At 37.3% G+C, this 24,801-nt stretch overlaps 1 protein-coding gene across 6 annotated transcripts in view; it reads right to left on the reverse strand.

Annotated features, from left to right (window-relative positions):
• Positions 1–24,801, reverse strand: part of UVRAG (UV radiation resistance associated) — a 298,705-nt gene that overhangs the window by 157,017 nt on the left and 116,887 nt on the right. For all 6 annotated transcript variants that reach the window (XR_011541145.1, XR_011541146.1, XM_008515930.2 and 3 more), the window contains one exon: positions 12,834–12,939. Coding sequence is in view for 4 of the 6 variants with exons in the window: in XM_008515930.2 (XP_008514152.2) it covers positions 12,834–12,939 (106 nt within the window). In the remaining 2 variants the exon portion in view is untranslated. The remainder of the gene's footprint in view (positions 1–12,833; positions 12,940–24,801) is intronic.

Here is a 24,801-nt window from a genome sequence, read left to right on the forward strand (position 1 = left end):
CAAAGAATAAGAGTAGAAATAAATCTAAAGTCTGGAGACAGTCCTTTCTAAAAACCCAAAAGACACTACAAAATATCTCAGGCCTCTTTCCTGACATTACAATACAGTAAGACAAATCAATAATAAAAAAAAGATGGAGTTGGCAAAGTGTTAAACATAGAGTTACCACAGAACCCAACAAGTCCACTCCTAGGTATATACCCAAGAGAATCGAAAACATGTCCACAGAAAAACGTGAATATGAAAGTTCAAAGTAGCATTATTCATAATAGCCAAACAGTGGAATCAATCCAAATGTCCACCATCTGATGAATACATAAGTAAAGTGTGGTATATCCATACAATAAAATATTATTTGGCAATAAAAAGAAATGAAGGGCTGATCCATACTACAACACAGATGAACCTTGAAAACATTATGCTAAGTGAAAGAAGCCAGTTTAAAACCCATTTATAAGAGACGTCCAGAATAGGCGAATCCATAGAAACAAAACGTAGATTTCCACCTTTGCCAAGATGAACCAAGGTACTCTAATATCCCACAGATTTCAGAGAAGGCCAAGTAGGGACCGGGGCTTTCATCCCTTCTAGGCGGTAATCAACCAAACCCCCTATAGCGTCAGTGGATACCACAGAGGGAGTCTGGACTTGCAGCAATAAGGAGATAACCCTCTCTCTCCCTGCTGGGTGATATCAGAGAAGGCCTGGTGGAGAGTCAGAACTTCCACTACTACGCAGTGCTAATGAGGTCATCCTATCCCTCACGATATCAGCGGGGATCATGTGGCGAGCAGTGCCAAGGCATTCCTACTCCTCCCAGCCAGACAGATGTCAGCGGAGACCTAGTGGAAAGCTGGAACTCCCACTCCTGGCCAGCAGTGATGAGCCCCCGACCCCACATCCACCACCTGGGTATCCACGGAAGCTGCCTGGGGAACCTGGACTTCTCCACCCACCTGGCAGTAATGAGATGGTGCCTGTCCCTTCCCCTATCAGACAGAGAGGTGTCAGAGGAAGCCAGGTAAAACAGAAGGTTTAAATAAGATCCAGAGACTCATGACATAATAACTAAAATGTATAAATTTCAATCAAAAATCATTTAATCATAATAAGAACCAGGAAGATGTCAAAGTAAATGAAAAAGAATTATCAATAGATGCCAACACTGAGATGACCGACATCTTACAATTATCTGACAAAGACCTGAGAGCAGCCATCACAAAAATGCTTCAACAGCAATTAAGAATATGCCTGACGAGCCAGCCCTGATGGCCTAGTGGTTCAAGTTCGGCACTCTCACCGCTTCGGCGGCCCAGGTCTGTTTCCTGGTCGTGGAACCACACCACCCACCCATTAGTTGCCATGCTGTGGTGGCAGCTCATATCAAAGAACTAGAAGGACCTGCAACTAGACAGATACCACCATGCCCTGGGGCTTTGGGGAGGAAAACAAAAAAAGAGGAAGATTGGCAACAGATGTTAGCTCAGGGTGAATCTTTCCCTGCAAAAAGAACATGCTGGAAACAAATGAAAAAATAGAACATCTTGGTGAAGAAACAGAAAGTCTCGGTAAAAAAAAAAAATAGAAGATATAAAGAACCAAATGGAAATTCTAGAACTGAAAATAACTGGAATAAAAAACTCAGTGAATGAGCCCAACAGCAGAATGCAGGAGACAGAGAAAAGAATCTTTAAGCTGTAAGGCAGAACAAGACAATCAATCTAAACAGCAGAGAAAAAACAGACTGTAAAAAAATGGACAGAGCCTCAAGGATCTACAGAACTATATCAAAGATCTAACGTTCATATCATCAAGTACTAGGAGGAAAGGAGAAAGATGGAAGGAGTGAAAAAGTACTCATAGAAATAATGGCTAAAAACTTCCCAGATTAGGCAAAAGAAATAAATCTACAGATTCAAGAAGTTAGTTAACCCCAAACAGAATAAATTGAATAGAGAAAAATCACAAAACAAATGAAACCAAAAGCTGCTTTTTGGAAAGGTCAATAAAAGTGATAAAAGTCTAGCCAGGCTAACCAAGAAAAAGAGAGAAAAGATAGAAATTACTAATAAGAGGAATGAAAGAGGGGCCACCACAACTTATCCTATGGACATTAAAAGAATAATTAAAGAATACTATAAACAACTCTACACCCACAAATAAGAGAACTTAGATGAAATGGACCAATTCCTTCAAGACAATCTACCAAAACTCACACCGGGAGAAGCAGATAATCTGAATAGGCCAACAGATACATATATATGAAATTAAATCAATAATTAATAACCTTCCAAAACAGAAGGTACCAGGCCCAGATGGTTTCACTGGTGAGTTTTACCAAACACTTAAATAAGAATACCAGTTCTTTAAAATCTCTTCCAAAATACAGAAGAACTTCCTAACTCATTCTATGAGGCCAGCATCACCCTAACACTAAAACCAGATGAAGACATCACTAGAAAGGAAAGTTACAGACCAATTATTCTCATGAATATAGATGCAGCATCCTCAACAATATTAGCAAACCAAATCCAACAAAGTATAAGAATTATACAGTCATGTGCGGCCTAACATCATTTTGGTCAATGACGCATTGCCTATATGACAGTGGTCCCATAAGATTACATAAGATTAGTACCATAGAGCCTAGGTGTGTAGTAGGCTATATCACCTAGGTCTGTGAAAGTACACTCTATGATGTTTGTACAACAGCGAAATCACCTAACGATGCATTTCTCAGAATGTATCCCCATTGTTAAGCAACGCATGACTATGCACCATGGTCAGATTTATTTATTCCAGGTATGCAAGGCAGGTTCATCATTCAATAATCAATTAATGCAATTCACCACATCAACCAGGTTAAAGAAAAATCATATAATCATATCAACAGATGCTGAAAAAGCATATGACAAAATTTAACACCCATTTATGATTAAAAACTCTCCAAAACCAGGAATAAAGGAAAACTTCCTCAACTTGGTAAAGAACAGTTGCCCAAAAACCTACAGCTAACATTATACTTAACAGTGGAAAACTAGATGCTTTCTTCCTAAGTTGGAGAACAAGGCAAGGATATCCACTTTCACCACTCTATTAAACATGCACAGGAAGTTCTAGCTATGCATTAAGGCAATAAAAGGAAATAAAAGCTATACAGATAGGGAAAGAAGAAGTAAAATCATCTTTGTTTACGGATGATACTGCATGTACAAAATCCCAAACAATCACAAAACAAACAAACAAGCAAACACCCAAAAACCTCCTGGAACTACTAAGTGATTATAACAAGGTTGCACGATACACGGTTAACACACTGAAATCTTTCTTATGAAACAGCAAGGAACAGTTGGAATTTGAAATTTAAAACACATCATCAATTACATTAGCATAAAAAATGAAATAATTAGGTATAAACCTAAGAAAATATGTTTAAGATCTATATGAGGAAAACTACAAAACTCTGATGAAAGAAATCAAAGGAGATCCAAATAAATGGAAAGCTGTCCATGTTCGTGGATAGGAAGAACAATATTATTAAGATACCAATTGTTCCAAACTTGATCTGTAGATTCAGTGAAATCTCAACCAACTATTTTGTGGATATCAACAAACTGATTCTAAAGTTTATATAGACAGGCAAAAAACCCAGAATAGCCAACTTAGTACTGAAGGATAAGAACAAAGTTGGAAGACTGACACTATCCAATGTCAAGACTTACCACACAGCTACAGTAATCAAGACACAGTGGTGTGGGTGAAAGAGAAGACAGATAAATCAACGGACTAGAATAGAGAGCTCAGAAATAGACACACACAAATACAGTCAAGTGATCACCGACAAAGGAACAAAAGCAACTCAATGGAGAAAGAAGAGCCTTTTCACCAAATGGTGCTGGAATCAATGGACAGCCACATGCAAACAAAACAAAACAAAACAAAACACATTTAGATACAGACCATACACCTTTCACAAAAATTAACTATAAACAACTGGGGACTTTCTGTACTTTCTGCACAATTCTTCTGTAAACCTAAAACTACTCTAAAAAATAGTTTATTTTTTAAAAAGTGATAGAACTGTACCTCAAAAAAAGTCAATTTTACTGAATGTTCATTTCATAAAATAAATCCCAGATAGATTCTATCAGAGATACAATTAAGTTTTGCTAAGTAAGTTTGTTAACTTATCTTTCCATAAAAATATTTCCCACTTAAACCTATGAAATCATGGTTTAACGTCACTAAGATTCCCCCTTTTAATCCAAACACCTTCCAGAATTGGCCTCCAGATAAAATCTGAAATCCTGCCCTACAATGAACATACATGTGCTTGCACATGTTTGCATTCACACGCGATTACAGCACTACGAATGCATGTGCCCTTCTCTCCTGGTCTTTATCAATAGTGTCAATAATATACTTTTCATGGTTTTCCATGACATAAATCTTAACCAAACAGCAATTTGGCTGTACTCAGTAAATTTCTGTCTCCTTCTTAAGATATATGCTAACTAATTAAAATTGTAATGGGAAAAAAAATCCATTCATTAAATAATTTGAATAGGTTACCAAGCCCTAAGATAAGCTGGTAGAACACTTCAAAAGAGACAAGTCAGCATCACAGACAGTGAGGAGGTCCGGGCACTAGGTGAGATGAGTAAGGGTCCGGTCTCACTGAGGCAGCAGGCACGGCAAACGACTTTTGGCAGTTGTGTGGAAAGTACTTTACAGCTATCATTTCTCACCCAAAACGCCTTCTTCCTCATCTCTGAAACACTGATTCTAAACAGATGGCATGGAAATCCAGGCCAAGAAAACAAGCAGAAAAGCTTATTTCCACTCATCTTGATTATATTTGACTGGAAAATTCTATGCAACGATCCTGAGCAATTTTTCCTGAACAGAGCAAACCCTTATGAAGGACGTGCTTCTGGGTGATGAGAAACAGTTTCTGCTTTCTAAGAGCTTGGGTCCAGTGGAGACAAAAGCCATTTTGCTCTGCCAACCCACTGTAAAAACAAAGATGAAAAGTCAATGAGGTTGCTTATCATTAAAGAAAAAGGAGCCAGGAAACAATCAAGTTTCCTTACAACCCAGCAGTGTGATAAAAGCCCTAGGGTGCCTTTATCTCACTGAGGAAAAAATACGTAAATTCTTAGGAAGCAATTGTTTTCCACAAAGAGATAAGAGTTCAATTTCCTTAACTTGAGTTGTTCCACAAAATATTAAACTGAATTCTACTTGGGTAGAGGGGAAAAAAAAGTAGAAAAAAAGAAAAGCAACTCTTCAGAGAACACAGGGATATGCCTGAGCCGGGGGTTGATTTGCTGTATTCCGGGGTACACGCTCAAATTGGAATATGTTTTCTAGAATCAAAGGACTAAGGGTACAAGTTAATCTAAATATTAAACCAATACAGGAACGCATGTGTATAGTGTGTTTGTGTTATGGTCCGTGTGCAGAAACTGGCCCAGTTACAGATATATATCAAGTCATTCAAAACCAAGATTGTTGGCTCTAATTTCTGATGAGTAAGTAAATAAATGCTGCCCAAGTGGGATCTGGTGCTGCTTCCTTTCTACTGCATCTAAGACAAGTGCTCAAAGATCTTAACGTTCCTTAAGCATCTTCTAATGGGTTTCGGGGTTCTACTTATCTGTTTACTCAAAGCATAGTTAATGTCACATATGCATCTCCAATAGATCACTTTTAACTGGATTTTAGTGTTTTTATACAACACTGATCAGAAAAGCAGAGCTACATTCATCTATCTGCAAGCACACGTTCCTTTACACTGTCTTTACAAAGACAGTGATGGGCAATGTTAAAGATTCATTTCAGAAGGACAGACTAACTGTAAATGACACATTAAAGGAAATAATTTTCTCCTCATAGATCACATTGGAGCTGAAAAGCCTTAGGCAAAAGTTCTGAAAGCACGGTCCAGGAAACCATGAGGATTCCTGAGACTGCTTCAGAGTCTGTGAGATCAAAAATATTTTCATAGTAATACTAACCCGTTATCTCCCTTTTTCATGCTCATTTTCTCATAACTGTAGAGTGGAGTTTTCCAGAGTCTACAAGATTAGTGATATCACAACAGACTGACTGCAGAAGCAAATGTGAGAATCCATCTGTCTTTTATTAAGCTAGACATTATCAATAGATAGACCCGAAGTTCTCTGAGGTCTTTACAATTTTTAAGAGTGTAAAAGGGTATTGAGACCAAAAAGTTTAAGAATTAGTAGCTTAGGGCATATTCATCTGTACTAGTTTTCCCACCAAAATTGTAAATAATTAACAATCTGGAAAAAAGTTCTACAGCTATAGCAGTTGTCCTATAAGTTACGAAATTTGCTTTTAAATGTCATTTATAGGCTGTTTCTATCGCACCTACACCTACTTAACCACTAAGAATGGGAAAAAAATTTCCTTAGAAAATATTTAATCCAATCCACTAATTTTATAGACTCAGTGGCAATATCAGGCCTAGAACCCAGGTCCAGCTAGGGAGATAAAGCAAAAAGTATACAATAATGTACAGGAGTTCTGCTTCTGGAATAAGAGAATGAGAAGCCAACAAACTGGTCCTACCATAAATAAGAGCCATAGACTCTAGACAAAATACAAAAAGCTACTTACTTGAGTGTTCTGGAGATAGATCACTGGCAAGAAGAGACTCAGAAGCTGGTGCAAGCAACCAACACACAGGATGAACCTGCCCTCTTCTGTGGCACTGCCCTGAGGGTGGCCTGCAATCAAACCCCAACAGAAAGACAACTATCTTTCCGGCCAGAGGAGCCAGGGAAAAGAGATCAGGCGATCCCTTGAAGGACACCAGCATGGACGAAGCCAGAGAATGGGTTAAATTCAGGTAAATTCAATCCTGAATTTCACTGAGTCTCCAACTGAATCCTAAGCCACACATATGCAGGAGACAAACGGAAAGCAGCTGTGCCCAAGGGTAAACGTACTGAACTGAAACCTGAGCCAACGTCCACGGCAGGAACGAGAATCTGAGCCTAACCAAGTTAACTACCTGCTAAAACAAAAATACCAATATTCTTTGTAGCAAAGTAACAAAATCCAGAGATACCACAAAATTACGTTCACAATGTCCAGGATACTATGCAATACTACCCAATATAAGAGGAGCCTGGAAAATGTGACATATTCTCTAGAGAAAAGACAACCAACATATGCCAATCCCGAGATGACCCAGAGGTTAGAATTATCGGACAATGACTTTAAAGCTGCTACAATAAATATGCTGAGAAAAAGTAAATTCTTCTCATAATGAGTAAAAAGATATAAAATCTCAGCAGACTACTAAAAAGTATTAAAAATCCAGGAGACTTCTGCTTCTGGTCAAGACGGAGTAGAAAAAAGGAACACTGCCCAACTAATTTTACCAGGCCACCACAGTCCTAATACCAATCTGATCAAGAAATTTAAAACATTGCATCACAATATCCCTAATAAATATAGACACCCTTAAATTATTACCAGATGAAATCCAACATGATACAAAAAAGATTATATATCGTAACCAATTCAAGGCTATTCCACAAATGCAATGCTAGTTAACACTTAAAATTAAATCAATGTAGTTCACCCTATTAACAGAATCAAAGAGAAAAATCACATGGTCATTTCAATAGACGCAGCAAAGCACTTGACAAAATTCAACATCCATTCATGATAAAAATTTTCAGAAACTAGGAATAAGAAGGAACTTTCTAAAATCAATAAAGGGCATTGCTAACATTATATTTAACAGAGAAAGGATGAATCGTTTCCCTCTACGGTCAGGAAGAAGGAAAAGATTTCCACTTTTATCACTTTTATTCAACAGTGTACTGTATGTCCTAGCTATTGAAATAAGACAGAAAAATTAAACAAAGCTCATAAAGCAGTTCAAGATGGCAGGCATGACTGTTTACACAGAAAAATCCCAAGAAATCTACACAATAACTACCAAAACTAAAAAAGTTAATATAACAAGATTGCAAGATACGAGGTTAATAAATTAAAATGAATTGTATTCTGATAGCATACAAATAGCAAACAAATGAGAAATAAAAATTCAAAAACAATCCCATTTGCAATAATGCCAACAGAAAGAACAAACTCCCATAAAATACTTAGGAATAACTCTAACAAAAGATGTCCAAAATCTCTCCAGTGAAAGCTGCAAGATATTATTGAGGGAATTAAAGAAAAATCTAAATAAAAGAGACATATGCCATGTTCAGGGTTGGAGAACATGATATTGTTAAGATGGCAACTCTCCACAAACTGACCTTCAAATCCTTATCAAAATTCCAGCAGGCTATTTTTGAAGAAACTGAGGAAGTAATTCTCAAATTCTCTTCGAAATACAAAGAATCTAGAAAACTCACAGTAATTTTTAAAAAGAACAACGTTGGAGGACTTATCCTATCTGGTTTTAAGATGATGAATCTATAATAATAAGAGAGTTTGGTGTTGGTGAAAGACAGACATACAGATCAATGGAACAAAACAGAGAATCCAGAAATACATGCGCACATATATGATCAAATTGATTTTAGACAAACTTTTCAAAACAATTTAATGTGGAAAGACTGTTCAACAAATGATGCTAAATAAACTGGATATTCATACAGAAAAAATTTACCTTAGTTAACTCGTACAAAAAGCTAACGAGATGGATCATAGATCTGAATGTAAAGCCCAAAACTATAAAAATGTTAGAACAAAACACAGGACAAAATTTATCTGACTTTAGATTAGGCAAAGATTTCTTACTAAGAACACAAAAAGCCCTAACTTATCATAATACAAATTTTTTTTAAAAACCACACTAGATTTCATCAAACTTAAAAACTTTTGCTCATTAAAAAACATTGTTAAGAACATGAAAAGGCAAGCCTCGGACTGCATGAAAATATTCTTCAAGTATCCATGAAATAGATTCTTGTGCAAACCGGCTCTGTCCACTGAGAGGCCCTGGAGGTAGTGACAAGCCAGCAGCAGCAGCACACCCGGCGCACAGAGCTTGTCTCTAACACCATTACTCAATGGAATGAGCAGGGCTCCACGGAGAAACGGCTGCTTCTAGGGCTGAGACAGGGAAAATACAAGGTGAGCCTGGATCATATAGTGCCAGAAATTAAGGAGGCACAAACAAACAAAAAAAAGATGGGGGCATGTTGAAAAGACACAGGAGCCAACTTGAAAGAATTCTCAATGCCCTAAATTGAGCACAAAAATAAGTAACATAGTATTGGATTATAATCTAAAGTATAAAATAAATATATACAAGTCCATATTGATAAATAAATGACTGACTAAATAAATAAATGGGGGGAGGGCGTAGGAAAAGGACATTAGGTAAAAATTAAGGAAATCTGAATAAAGCATGGGCTTTAGTTAATGATGATTTATCAATACAGGTTCATTAATCATGACAAATGTACCATACTAAGGTAAGATGTTAATAACAGGAGGAACTGGGTGTGGGGTATATGGGGCAACTCTCTCTACGTGCTATCTTTAGAATAATTCTATAAATCTAAAACTGTTGTAAAATAAAAAGTTTACCTATGTGAAAAAAAACCTTAGTGGAAACACTGGTGAAACCTGAATGAAGTCCACAGTTAACAGTAACATATCAATGTTAATTTCTTGGTTTGATGATGTACCACGTCAAATATAACATGGTTAATGTAAGAGGTCAACATTAGGGGAAACTGGGTGAAAGGTCTATGGAAACTCTCCAAACTACCTTTCCAAGTTTTCTGTAAATCTAAATAAAGTTTATTTTTTTTGATGGGCAAAAATATTTAACACTTACACTTCTTAAAAGATACGAGTGACCAATAAAGCTACGAAAAATGTTCATCATAGAAATGCAATTATAAACCAAAATAAGAAAACACCACACATTCATTAAAATCGCTGAAATTAAAAAGACTGACCTCTTACACGAAATGACAAACCTTTGACAGACATAAGCTACGAAAGCTCATTCAAGAAGCAGATAACTGCAATAACTCTACAACTATTAAATGTTGAACTCCTAGTTCAAAACCCACAAAGAAAACTTAAGGCCCAGGGGGCTTTACTGGTAAATTCCACCAAATATTCAAGAAATAATCCCAATTCTACACATGTCCTTCCAGAAAATAGAAGAAATACTTCCCAACTCACTAGTTGTGGCTAACATTACCCTGACAACAAAACCAGACAGAGATTACAAGAAAACAAAACTACAGACAATATTTCTCATGAATACAGATGCCAAAATCCTTTAAAAGCTTTTAGCAAATTGAATCTAGTAACAGAGATAAGAAGAATAATTCATCTGGAACAAGAGGGGCTTTTCCCAGGAATGCAAAGTTGGATTAACATTAGAAAACCAATCGATGTATTTCACCATCATAATATAAGAATAGAAAAAAAAACCATACAATTATCTCAACAGATACAGGAAAGGCATTTGACAAAATCCAAAACACATAAGCAAAAATTCGAGATGACAACAGCAGAAATTTCATAAGAAACGTAATTAAATGCCAAAAAAATTATGCTGGATATTGACGTAATGTGGGAAGATGCCAAGAAGGTTATCAAGTACAAACCCAATTTCTATCACAGAGTTAACTGCATTGATCTTAGACGGTCATCCGACTTCTTCTAGCATCAAATATGCCTTCTGACGGTGTTTATACTTAGGCTAAAACTAAAATTAATTCTTACATATTGAAAATGCTTGAGTTGGAGTATGATGACCTTGGGCCATTTGGAAAGGGAATGATGAAAAAAGATAATACTAAAGGTTTCTAATTCACTACAGGTAAACTTTAAAGTAGATAATTAACAAGTACATGGCATTATTCCCCGAAAGGAGACAAGTTCACCAAAACGTCTGTCTCTATTTGTCAAATGATTATGGGAAAGTTGCTTCCTTTATTCAGGCCTCATTTTTCTGTCCTTTTATAAGGAGATTATGCTAGATTCATTCTTAAATTCAACAAATATTTATTGAGCACCTACTATGTGTCAAACACTTTTCCAGACACTGGGGAATACCACAGTGAAAAGAAAAAAGGAACCAGATAAAACTCCCTCCCCTCGCAGAGTGTAGAAAGACAGACAAATAAAATACGCATGTCAAGTATACAGCACGCTAAAGGGTAATAATCACTCCGGAGAAAAATAAAGCAGGGAAGGAGGTGGAATGTACTGAGGAGGTGCGGTTCTAAGCAGGGGCTATACAGGAACCAGATGATTTCTAAGTTCACTTTCAGTTCAAAAATCCAATGACTTCCTTCGATGTCAACTGGGCAGCATGAAAACACACAGTGAGCCCCTGAGCCTGACCTCTGTAAACTCACACACTCACATTCTATCACCTTGCTCTGCGTGTCACCACTTGTATTTTAGAAAAATAGGATTAAACATGCATTTTTCCATACTGAGACAAAGCATATGCTGTCATTTAATGAAATAAGTAATTTCCCAGTCTTGCCTTGGGAGAGGAAAATAAGAAAAATAAAACCTAGCAATTTCTCCCCAGACAAAGGTTCTAAAAATGTGGCATTTTTGTACTAGAGAAAAGATCAAAATTAGCTGTTTTTTCTCCTCCTCCAATATATTTGTGGTCTGGAATCTGGTCCTTTATTGAGCCTAAGTTACAACAAGAGGGGGCTTAACAGCTTCTCCAAACTGGAAGATTTTCCAGAGGCAAGAAAAGTCATAGGAATAGTATTACTACGATAGTTATTGCAGCTACCATATTTTGTACGCCTGCAAGTGCCAGGTACAGCAGTAGCTATTTTATGTATTACGTTGAACTATATGAAACTGCTATTTATAGGTCAAAATCAGCAATTTTATATCGTTTAAATATGTTGTCACCCATTAATTTCAAATTCCATGAGAGAGAAGTCTGTAGGTTAATTGCATTGCTGCTTTTCTACTATTTCTACTCAATTATTATCTTGGGCAAATCTTCAAGGTAACACAGAACTTTCGTTTGGGGATATAAAGGCCCTCTGACAAGTTGACAGTGCTGCAAATGACCCCTGGAAGATACTCCCTCGCTATGATAATAAGTTTGTGCAAACAAATACTTAAAAATTTTTAGATAGAACTTAATGTGAGGATTTGAATTTTAAGTATTATAATCCATAGCACAAATTTCGTCAAAAGCTACCCATAGCCATGTGGTTTCATTTTGAGAAAAGCTCAATTTATTAGTTATACCCACTATTCTGCTTACAAAGACAGAGTCTTCATTCCAAAATTAATATTTTTTTCTCCACTAGAAAGACTATAAAGCCACCCAAAATCACACTAATATCTTAAATCTGTCCATTTGGATTTGAATTTCTATTTCTTTGGAAATGCTTCATTAAAAGAATCTTTCCCAAAAGAGAATAGTGTCCATAAACCATCTTATTAAGTTCAACCCAAATAATTTTAAATTCATCTTTTGAAAGTAGATTAGTGCTTAACATTTATTTTTTTTTTCTTCTGGCAGCTATTTTTCATTCACTACACAGTTTGTGTCTAGAGTTCACATTTATAAGACATTAATAAAATAGCTTTTAATTATCTCTAAGTTATTGTATGTAATCTAAAGTTTCATCTAGCAGAAAAGGGCAGGCACTTTGTATGTTACATTATTAACAGATGGGAAAGTTTATTTCCAACATTTAAATGCCAACAGAAGTGTCACTGAAACATTAAGAGAAAAAAAGAAAGAAAAAAAATACAAGAAGAATACGATGATCACATTTAGAAATCGAAGAGTTTAAACAGGCAAATATATAAAAACCTACCAGCTCGCTGCTTGTGGAGGAGAGTCGCAGTTTTTCCTCAATTTCCTTTCCAATTTTCTGAACAGTTACCTGAGTCTGTTTAATTGCACACTGGGCTCTGTGAAGCCTAGAAATAAAAGTTGTAGGAAAACGTAAGTGAGTTAACTGTGAACTCTCAACACAGAGCCACGAATGTAAATGGAACAAAATGAGGACAAACCTTTTGGGATAAACAGAATAATGAACTCAAACTGACCACTTCACAGTTCTCTAGCATGTTTGCAATGAAATAACAGGAATTACAACCTGCCCTAGACACTCTCTGCACCGCCTGACCGCCTCTGACGGATAGAGTCAAAACGAAGAACTCACAGGAGCCTGGAAGACTCCTCGGGAAACAATCAGGTTGAATCCTATCATTTTATAGACGTGGAACGTGAGGCCCAGAGAGATTAAGTGGGTTGCTCAAGTCACCAAGGGAACATCACTGCTATCAAGGCTGAAGATTACTTACGGGTATCCACGGAGAAAAAAACAATTAACAACAACCCCAGTTAAGAAGGTGAAATTAAAGCAGCAGCCACTTTGAAACAAGGAACATTGAAAAACTTAACAGCTATTTTTCTTTTCTGCTTTAATGATGGGTTTGTTTTTCTTTGTCCTTTTGTCTTCAAATACAGCTTATATATTTCTTACACATGTACATATTAAAAACGGTCAAATTATCTTTATTCATAGATGACATCATTTTCATGTAGCAAATCATTAGGAATCTACAAAACAACTACCAGAACTACTAAGGTCACAAGATACAAGGTCAATATACAAAAATTCAGTTATATTTCTCTACCTGGGTCAACAGTTTCACAATCCCAAGCCCAATCCCAACAGGCTGGGGTCTGTTTGCAGACAGTAAGAAGCTGACACAATACGGTACCGGCATAAGGATCGAAAACCAGACCACAGAACTGAATAAACAGCAAAGAAATAGACCTACACATAATATATGGCCAACTGGTTTTGGACAAAGAAAGCCAGGCAACATAATAGAGAAGGACAGTTTTTTAAACAAATGGTGACACTGGCTAAACATAGTTGGAAAAAGGACATCTCATTCCCTACACCTCACAGTATACAGAAAAAATTCATTCAAAAAGATCACAATAAACATAAAAGCTAAAATAAAACAACTTGCAGAAGGAAAAACAGGAGAATCTCTTGCAACCTTGGAGTAGGCACAGATTTAGAGAAGACAGGAAAAGCACCAGCCATAAAAGTAAAAATGGATAAACTGGACTGTACCAAAATAAACAACGTCTGCTCATCTAAAGACGCCATTAAGAAAACATGAAAAACTCTCCACAGACTGGGAGAAAATACTTGCAAAACATCAATCTGACAAAGGACTGAATCTGGAATATATAAAGAACTCCAACAAATCAATAACCAAAAGACAATCCAATTAAAAATGGGCAAAAGACTGAAACACTTCACAAAAGAAGATAAAAGAATGGCCAATAAGCATAGGAAAAGGTGCTTAACATCTTAGTCATCATGGAAATGCAAATTAAAATCACAATAAGATACCATCTCACATCTATTAGAAGAGCTAAAATTAAAATGACAACACCTAATGCTAGCAAGGATGTGGAGCAACTGGAACTTGCATGCATTGCTGGCAAAAGCATAAAATAGTACTATCATTCTGAAAAACTGTTTCCTATAAAGAATTCTATTCAGCAATAAAAAGGAACACACCACTGATAACACACAACAATATGAATGAATCTCAAAAACATTACATTGAGTGAAAATGCCAGAAACAAAACGTACACACTGTATGATTCCATCTATGCAAAGCTCAAGAACAGGTAAAAGCAATCAACGGTGACAGAACTCAAGAGTCGCTAGTTGCCTACGTGGGGCAGGACTGACAGGTAGAGAGCAGGGGGAACAAAGGAAGTATGTGAGGTGATGGAAATATTCTACAGCTTGACTGGGGTGAGGGGCACATGGGTATATATAGAATTTACACTTAAGATCTATGCATTTCACTGTATGTAAGTTTTACCTCAGTTTAAAAAAACTGGTCAACAATCCTCACCTGAAAATTATTTTATAGATGAGGAGGTTAATTTTATTAGGAATTTGATGGCATCAATACCGCTGCCAACATTATTATTATTATTATGACACTATGCACTAAAAACATTCATGACATGTTCTGCTCTGTTGGAATTGCCTGATGCCTGAGGATTTCTTAGGTCATCTAAAAGGGAGCAAGTCTTACTACAGCTGGTGTGCTCATGACATCAGGTGTTCAGCAACTTCCTGAGGGCTCCCAAGGAATCCAACAAAGGAGATTACACTCCCTCCTACTGCCTGCTGCTCTGGGTGTGATGTGTACACCCTCTCTTAACTGTAATATCCTCTTACAGAGGTGGCTCTAAAGAAACTTAAAAGCGAGGAAAGGCCCTTTGTGATGTGGTCCCAGCACACATCTCCAGCCTCATTTCCTGATACTCCTCACCTTGGCACACGCACTCCAGCAATGGTGAGCTACCGACAATTCTTCAAACACATCCGGCCATTTCTTGCTTCTCTACCTCTGGGCGAGCTGTCCTACCTGCCTGCAAGTCTCCCCTGTCTCTGAGCAGACAGGTACACTCCTAAGTCCATTAAGAGGCAGCTCGCGTACAACCTCTTTGTCAAAGGCCTCCCCTGACTGTTCCAGACAGGCAGAGGCACCCCTTCCTCTGGAAATCTGCAGCATCATGTATGTATACAACACCACTAACAAAGATTATAGAACCACATTTTACAGCAACTGTTGACTTCCTGATGTATTTCCTTACGAGATGTTTCTGAGAAAAAAAAGTTCATTTTTTCATATGCATTTCCAGTGCTTAGTACAGAAGTGGCACAAAGGAGGCACTCAAAGTATATTTGCTGACCGAATGTCGCTCATGCCTAAATATAAAAGCACAGTCCCAAGATCTGATTATTTTTTATTGATATCAGTGGGAGATTGAAAGATTAATGTAATAGTTTTCTATATTTATAACTTCAAAACATTACATTCAAAACAAAAATCACATAAATTAAAGATCACTCATTCAGGCATTGAAACAAGCAATTTTTATTAAAAATGCTATCAGAATTCTAATAATGATAGGCCTTACCAACCCACCAGAAATCACCAAAATAGCCTGTTACTTTAAAAGGGGGAAAATACTGCCTAAGACTCACTGGTACTATGCAAACAACCTTGTCAAATGGTAAAGACTTTAAAAATAAAAATGATTCATGACCATAATTAATGTATGACTTCAACTATTTGGCTCTCACTGCCCCAGACGCTTTCTGATCTTACCTTAGGGGCTTAAAACACACAGACAGAGTCACATTTCCTCCAGTCTTCAGTGTTATCCAAATAGACTTTCAGAGCCCCTGCTACATCAGGACAGAGCTAATAACGTCCCCCTTTCAAACCCAACTGAGAATAAAAGTTTGAAGTGTTTAGGCTTTTAAACAGAACGTAGGACATCCTGATTCCACTGGGGGAGAGGAGGTGAACGACTGACAAGAAAAGAAACAACTGCATTACCTCCAAACCAGCTAGCCAGTTTCAGAGGAATGTTTCTCGATTTTGCAAACTATGAAATGATACTGTAATAAGGAAATATACATCATCTAGTCATCGGGGTGACCAGTCAGTACTAACACTAACACTCCCAAACTGAACTAAACCTCGCGTCACTGGTGTGGCGAGGAGGGGTCAAGCAGGTATCTGATGAGCACTCTGTAGCAAACAGATGCATCCCTGTTACTTAGTAGGATTTGAGATAACAGTAAAATTGAAACTGGGCTAAATATAATACTTTGCGGTTAGATATTGCTGTGAATGTAAAGATACATTGACTAAAAGGTATTATGTCAAATAAATAATAATACATGTTGAGATCATACCAATCAGATATTAACAATAATCTAAGTAAAGAAATTAAGAGACAATTTTTCTTAATCACATCGCATCTGAAATGCTGCATTCAATTTTAAGATGAAGACAGACAAATCAGAACACCTAGAAAGGCATTGAGTACAGTTCCCTATGACTTGCAGGGAGACGCAAAAAGGAAGAAGAAAAGACAGGTAAGACTGGAGCCTACTGAGAGAAATAAATACCTTATCATTAATGGCTTCGTCTTCCATATGAAGGAGCTTAGATTTTTACTCTGAGGGTACTAGGGAACCATTAAAAAGTTTTAAGCTGAAAAAGATTTAATTACATTTGCACTTTAGAAAGATCTTTTGTCCTGTAATAAGGTGAATGGGATGCAGAGAAACAAGGCTATAAACAGGAAGGCTAATGTGAGGTTATTGCAACAGTTGTAGTAAGAGTTTAGACGTTGTCCTAAATTAAAATAGTAACAGGAAGAATGGTGTAGATGTGAAAAGCACGAGGAAAGAGAAAGAATGACGCCTGAAAACAAATTACCAATACCAAAAATGCAAAAGAAGACATCACTACAGATCTTATCAACATTTAAACGGAATTAAGGGGAAATTACGAATATGCTGATAAATTCGACAATTTAGATGAAATAGACAAATTGTTGAAAACCCACAAGTTTTCAAAACAAACAAAATAGAAAATATAAACAGTTGCTATCAGTTTAAGAAGTTAAATTTGTAATTAAAAACCTTCTCACATAGAAAACTTGAGGTTCAGACGGCTTCACAGGTGAAATACTAGCCTTAACAAAAATCTTTCAAGGAAAAGAGAACACTTTCCAATTTTTTATGCAGGTCAGCATAACCCTGATAGCAAAACTTGACAAGAAGAGAAAATTACAGACAAATATACATGAACATAAATGCAAAAATCATTAACAAAATGTTAGCAAATCAAACCTACCAATGCATGAAAAGGATAATATATCTTGACCTTATACTCCTCAGATAATATATATGAGGAGCACAACGTTGGTTTAACATTTGAAAATCAATGATGACAGAGTGAAGGAGAAAAACCATGTTATTATCTCCAAAGAGACACACACAAAAAAGCATTTGATAAAATTCAATACCTGTTAATGATTAAAAACAAAAAGACCTCAACAACTAAAGGAAAAAGGAGAACTTCCTCAATCTGATAATGTGTTTATACAAAAAAATCTACAGCTAATATTATACTTAAGATCAGGAACAAGGAAAGATGTCCACTTTCAGCACTCTATTCAACACTGTACTCAAGGTTCAAACCATTGTAATAAGGCAATAAAAAGGAAAATTCATAAATACAGGAAAGGAAGAAGCAAAAATGTCTATTTACAGATGCCATAATTATGTACACAGAAAAATCCGAAAAAAACTCTATAATCAAACTAATAAATTTAGCAAGACTGCAAGATTCCAGATTAATATACAAAAATCTATTGGTATTTTTATGTAATATCAATAAATAACCAGGAATAAATCTACTGAAAGATGTGAAAGACCCATCCACTGAAAACTATAAAACATTGCTGAAAGAAATTAAAAACCACCTAACCCAATGGAAACACATACCATTTCATGGACTGAAAGGCTCAATATTGTTAAGAAGTCTCCCCTAAATTTATCTAGAGGGTTAATGTAATCCCAATCAAAACCTTAGCAGTCGTCGTCTTTTCACTGACAAGCTGATTGCAAAATTGATACGGGGCGCCGGCCATGTGGCTGAGTGGTTAAGTTCGCACGCTCCACTGCAGTGGCCCAGGGTTTCACCGGTTTGGATCCTGGGCATGGACATGGCATCGCTCATCAGGCCATGCTGAGGCAGTGTCCCACATAGCACAACCAGAGGCACTCACAACTAGAATATACAACTACGTACCGGGGGGCTTTGGGGAGGAGAAGAAGAAAGACAAAAAAGAAAAACACTGGCAACAGATGTTAGCGCAGGTGCCAATCTTTAAAAATAAATAAATAAATAAATAAAATAAAATTGATATGGAAATACAAAGTCCTAGAATAGTCAAGAAAATGTTGAAAAAGAACAAAGTTGGAGGGCTTACACTATCAGATTTTATGACATCATAAAACTACAGTTTGTAAAGTAGTAGTAGTTACATAAGGCTAAACAAACAGATCGATGAAACAGAATACGGATTATAAGAAATAGACCCATTCATACATAATCAATTTGTTTTTTTTGATTAGAGAAAGAAAAGCTTTGTCAATAAATGACACTGAAATAACTGAACATCAATATGGGGGGAAAAATGAACCTTAATCTCTACCTCTCATATCATACACAAAAATTAGTTTGAAATGGATCAAAGACCTAAATGGAAAAGCTAAAACTACAAAGCTTCTAGAATACTATGTAGGAAAATATCCTCATGACCTGGGATCAGGCAAAGATTTCCTAAACAGGATATAAAAGGCACTATCCATAAAATAAAAACTTGATATATCGCACTTATTGAGATTTATTAGACCTTCCACTCATCAAAACGCATCATTGAGAAAATGAAAACTCAAGGCACAGAGTGAGAAAAATATTTGTGTTTTATCTATTACATATATATATATATATATCTGACAAAGGACTTGCATCCATACTAAACAAAGAATTCCTACAAATCAACAATAAAAATACTAACTCAATAAATAAAAATGGGCAAAATATTTGAACAAACACTTCGCAAAATTAGATATAAAAATGGCCAATAAGCACAAGAAATGGTGCTTAATATCATTAGTCATCATAGAATTAAAAATTAAAATCAAAATGATATACCATTACAAGCCTACAACAATGGCTAGAATCTATAAAACTAACAATACCAAATGCTGACACGGAGGACAGCAACTGAAACTTTCAAACATTGCTGGTTAGGATTATAAAACTGTACAACTACTTTGGAAAACTGTTTGGCAATTTCTAATAAATTAAACATACACCTGTAAAGAAACATAGCCCCACTGTTAGGTAGAATAAGAGAAATAAAAGCACGTGACCACGAAATATTCATAAGGTTGTTCCTAGCAGCTTCATTCATAAGAGCCAAAAAGCGGAAACAATTCAAATGTCCATTAGCAAGATAATGCATAAGAAAAGTGTGATATATTCACAGAAATACCACTCAGCAATAAAAAGAAATAAACTACTGATCTATACCACATGGATAAATTTCAAAAACTGTATGGTGAACAAAAGAAGTAGAAACTAAAAGAGTACACTGTGTAATTCCATTTATAAGAAGTTCAAGAACAGGAAAAGCTAATAAATAAGGGGACAAGAAGAAAAGTGTGTGACTCAGCCAGGAGTAGGAACGAGGGAGGAAGAGTGACCGGCAAAGGGGTATGAGAGAACTTTCTGGAAAATGAAAAATATTCTACATCTTGATTGAATGATGACAACGTTGGTGTGTATATTTATCAAGACTCATCAGACTCTACATTTTAAATTCTCTGCATTTTACTGTGGATAAATTATACTGTAAAAGAAAAAGGAAAAAAAGCGATAGTTGGTTTACAGCTTGGGGAACCAGGAAAACAGTGCTGTCATTCACTGAGGTGGCAACACTGGATGAGCAGTTTGAGAAGAAAATTCTACTTTCAGTTTGAGGAGCCTGTGCGACAACCAAGAGGAGGTGTTGGATATGAATCGAATAGAAGGATCTGGAGCTTAGGAGACAGATCTTGGCTGGAGATAAAAATGTGGCAATCATTAGCACACAGATGGTTATTAACGCTGTGAAAGTGAGTGAGATCATTCTAGAAGACTGTGAGAATGAGAGAGAACAGAGCCTAGAACAGAATCCTGAGGAACATTAATATTTAAGGGATTAGAAAAAAAGAAATAAAAAGCTGCCAAAAATTCTGACCCAGAATATCCAGAGAAGAAGGACAGCGAGGAGAGTTGGCGTTACAGCAGTGAAAGGAGCAGTAAACACAAGGAAGGAATGCCCACCATCCTAACAGCCAGCAGCCTCAGGCCTAGACAGAATCCGCAGATTTAGCAAGCAGGACTTGATTAACACCCGTTCAGATCTGCTCACCTCGCTCCACGTCCACTGCCAGTGTCGTCTTTCACCGAATCAACAGCCTCCTAACTGGTTTCCAAGCTTCAACTCTTGCTCTTCTCAGTTCCACTCTCTGCTGCATACCAAAGGTAACCCTGTGCATCATTTGGTCAGTACTAACTGTAGCTCACCTGCCCGAGCGGTCTCCAGAATGCCTGCCTTACAGAGCTGTCTCTATAGTCTGACACCACCTGCATCACCATGCACATTGCAACATAACAATCTTCCTAGAGAAAGCAGGGAAACAAAACATGAAGACTAAAGACTCTGCCGCAGCCAGCAGCACAGTCCAGGAAGCCAGGCTTCTCTTCCCACGGGCTAACAGAGAGAAGCAAGTCCTCCTTTACACTGCACTACAGAGGCTTTGAAACCTGTCCGTGATTAAACTTCCTTAGAGACAGCCAGAAATGTCACAATCTACAAACCTAGAACTTAAAAGATTAGCGCTGTCTAGTGCAGCTGGACCTAACCACTTTACTACTCTTCATCTCTGACCGACACTAAATGCTTTAGATACTCTAGGCTCTCTCACAGCTAGTGTCTGATTGTCTGCACAGTTCCTTTCAGTATGTAATATATCTAAAGGTACTTAACACATATGTACTTCTAGCCACGTTTATAACACCTTCCATAGAGAATAAAAGGATTTCTGTGGTAACTAAAAAGGCTGTGACCTATAATTTTTTCCACACTAAATACAAACTAAATATTTTTGATATTTTTTTAGAATTCTAGTCATAAAAATCTAGATACCACGATAGTCATGAATCACCACAGTCCTCCAAACTTCTGACCTAAAGAAACCACAAGAGAAAACATGGGTATTGTTTTAAACCACCAAATTTACAGTAATTTATTATCCATCAATAGAAAACTAATACTCTTTTCCAATCCAAACCTCTACTACCCTTCTTTCAAGGCCAGCTCAAAGAGCATCTCTTCATGAATTCATTTACAAAGAACATTATTATCACATTGGTCAAGATAACACTGATACTTTATAAACCTTTCACTTAATCCTTTATCTGATAATGGTCAACGTATTTTTTAATTTATTCATTCATCCTATCTTCACACTGAGCACCTTTCATGTTGCTAATACTGAGTCTGATCTTAAGAGAGAAGACAGTGGAGACAGTCTCTGCTCTCCAGAAACATACAATTTATTTATACATTCATGCAACAAACATTTATTAAGTGCCTAACTGTGAGCCATGCCCTGTGTTAGGTAACGGAAATCCAGACTCCAGAGATAGACATCATATGTTCATACTGCTCATGCTTTGTGGAGAAATGAGTATGTGAACAATTACAATAATGGGATACATATTACAATAGAGGTGTATATACAGGGTAACAGCTGAGTATTTATTCCAGAGTAGAGTCTAGCAGAAGCAAAGGCCTTCTAGGAAGAAGTAAAAGCCAAGGTGATACTAAAAGGAAGAACAACAATTAGCTAGGTAAGAAAGGGGAAAGATATTCAGACAAAGGGAAAGGCAAGTACGAAAACAGAGAAAAACGTAGCACAACATTTTCAAGACCTGCAAATAGCTTAGCAAGGCTGGAGCACAGGGTCACACAGGACGGGACTGCAAGAGATGAGAGTCTAAAGGGAGGCAGAGGTCAGATTAGGAAGGCCTGATACATTAGGCTAAAAGCTTTTATTTCAAAGGCAAAGGCATAAGTTTTAAACTAGGAAACCTGACCAAATGTATGTTTTAAATTTAAGACTACTTGGCTGCAGTGTGAAAAAGACCAGGTACTTCCCAGAACAAAAAAGACCCAGAAATTCCTTTCGGAAGAGGAAGAACTCAAGCAGAAGCCCAGGAATGGTTAATATTTGGTAAGGCTTACCTGAGTGTGGCCCTCCTCAACAGCCCTGGGAGCATGGCTCTATCTACAGTTTATATCATGCTGTGATCATCTGTTGCTGCCTTTCTCCACAACTGGATTCCACACTCCTTAGAAACCTACACCAACACCTTCTTGGTGCTGTGCTCCTGAGTGTCCCGTGGCACCTGGCACAGACCTTCAATCCCAGTGCTTCCCCTCCCTCCCTCCCTCAGGAATAGGGAGGGCCCATCTCAACCTTCTCTAAAACCCTCAAAGCACAGCAGACAATAAATAACACACGACTATTTTAGGATTTCTTCTGACTCTGTTTTTCTCAGAGTCTATGAAATATTTCTTTACTGACAAATTTACTCATGTTTTCTTCTAAGTGTATCAAGTATAGAAAAACTCCAGGAAAACTGCCTTAAGAACATTTTTAAAAGTTTGCAAATCACATAATATTACAGTACAAATTTCTCATTGTCAAAATCTGTCTTGAGGAGTGACGTCAGCATCCTGGCAGAGTGAACTTGCCCGGGATTCTCTCCCCTCCAACATGCAATGAAAAGGGGCATCCACACTCCAACAGAGGACGTCCTAACACAACACAAAAATGTCAGAGAGACACGCAGCCACATGATGGAGGGCAGAGAGGCTGGAGGCCCCTCGGAGGAGCTGGAACGGGGTAAGAGAAATCTTCGCTCCCTCCTCTAAAAGACTGCGATTCACGACTGTGGGAGGTGTCCAAGAGGGAAGGAACGGAGGAGGGGATGTTCGTTCTCAGGAACATCAAGGACTCCCGAGGGCCCATGCAGCCTAGAGGGAAGATCTCTACTGGGGCAAGAGCTTTTGGGGAGGGTTACCTTATCAAGCCAACACCTGAAGAGAGCAGAGCGAGAGAATCCTGAGAGCACACAGGAGACAGCGTCCCTCCCTCCACCCACCCTGCCACTCCCCTGCCTGGGATATTGGGTGAAGAAGGAGGGCTCAGAATATGTGGCTCTTGACCCCCACCCAGTGGCGATAGGCAGTAACTGCGACCAAATAATATCAGGATATGTAACACCATCGCCACCCCCTCTAGCAATATCAAACATTATATTAAATCTCCAGACCAGAGAGAAAATGACAAGTACAGAGAATTCAGTCCTGAGGACACAGAAATACATACTTTAAATGACAATGAATTCAAAATAGCTATTATCAAAAAACTCAAGGAGGTAAAAGAAAATGTAGAGAAACAATTCAATGAGTTCAGGAGCTACTTCACAAAAAAGATTGAAATTATAAAGAAGAATCAATCATAAATATTAGAGATGAAAGACACAATGGAAGAGATAAAACAAAATACGGATTCCCTGAATGCTTGAGTGGACATCATAGAGGAGGATACCAGCACAATCAAGGATAGACATGCTGAAATGCTCCAGACAGAGGAGGAGAGAGAACTAAGATTAAAACGAAATGAAGAAAGTCTTTGAGAAATACCCGACTCAATTAGGAAATGCAACATAAGAATTACAGGTATAAGAGAAGAATGGAGCAGAAAACATGTTCAAAGAAATAATGGCAGAGAACTTCCCAAACCTAGGGAAAGAGGTGGAAGTTCGTGTGGAAGAGGCTACCAGATCTCCCAGATATGTCAACGTAAAAAGATCTACGGTAAGGCATATAGTAGTAAAACTGGCAAAAATAAATGACAAAGAAAGAATACTAAGGGCAACAAGGCAGAAGAAAATAACCTACAAAGGAATCTCTATCAGGCTTTCAATGGATTTCTCTGCAGAAACCTCACAGGCTAGGAGAGAATGGAATGACATATTCAAATCTTTGAAGGATAAAAACTTTCAGCCAAGAATACTCTATCCAGCAAAAACGTCCTTCAGCTATGATGGAGAAATAAAAACTTTCCCAGATAAACAAAAGCTAAGGGAGTTTATAGCCACGAGATCCCCGCCAACCCCTCCCACAAGAAATTCTCAAGAAAGCCCTCATACCTGAAAAAAGAAAGGGAGAAAGGGGTTGCAAAGCACAGAGTAAGGAGATAAATAGGTAGACAGAATCAGAATAGGATAGCATAC

Source organism: Equus przewalskii, chromosome 6 (assembly GCF_037783145.1).
Source record: "Equus przewalskii isolate Varuska chromosome 6, EquPr2, whole genome shotgun sequence".
Taxonomy (NCBI): Eukaryota; Metazoa; Chordata; class Mammalia; order Perissodactyla; family Equidae; genus Equus; species Equus przewalskii.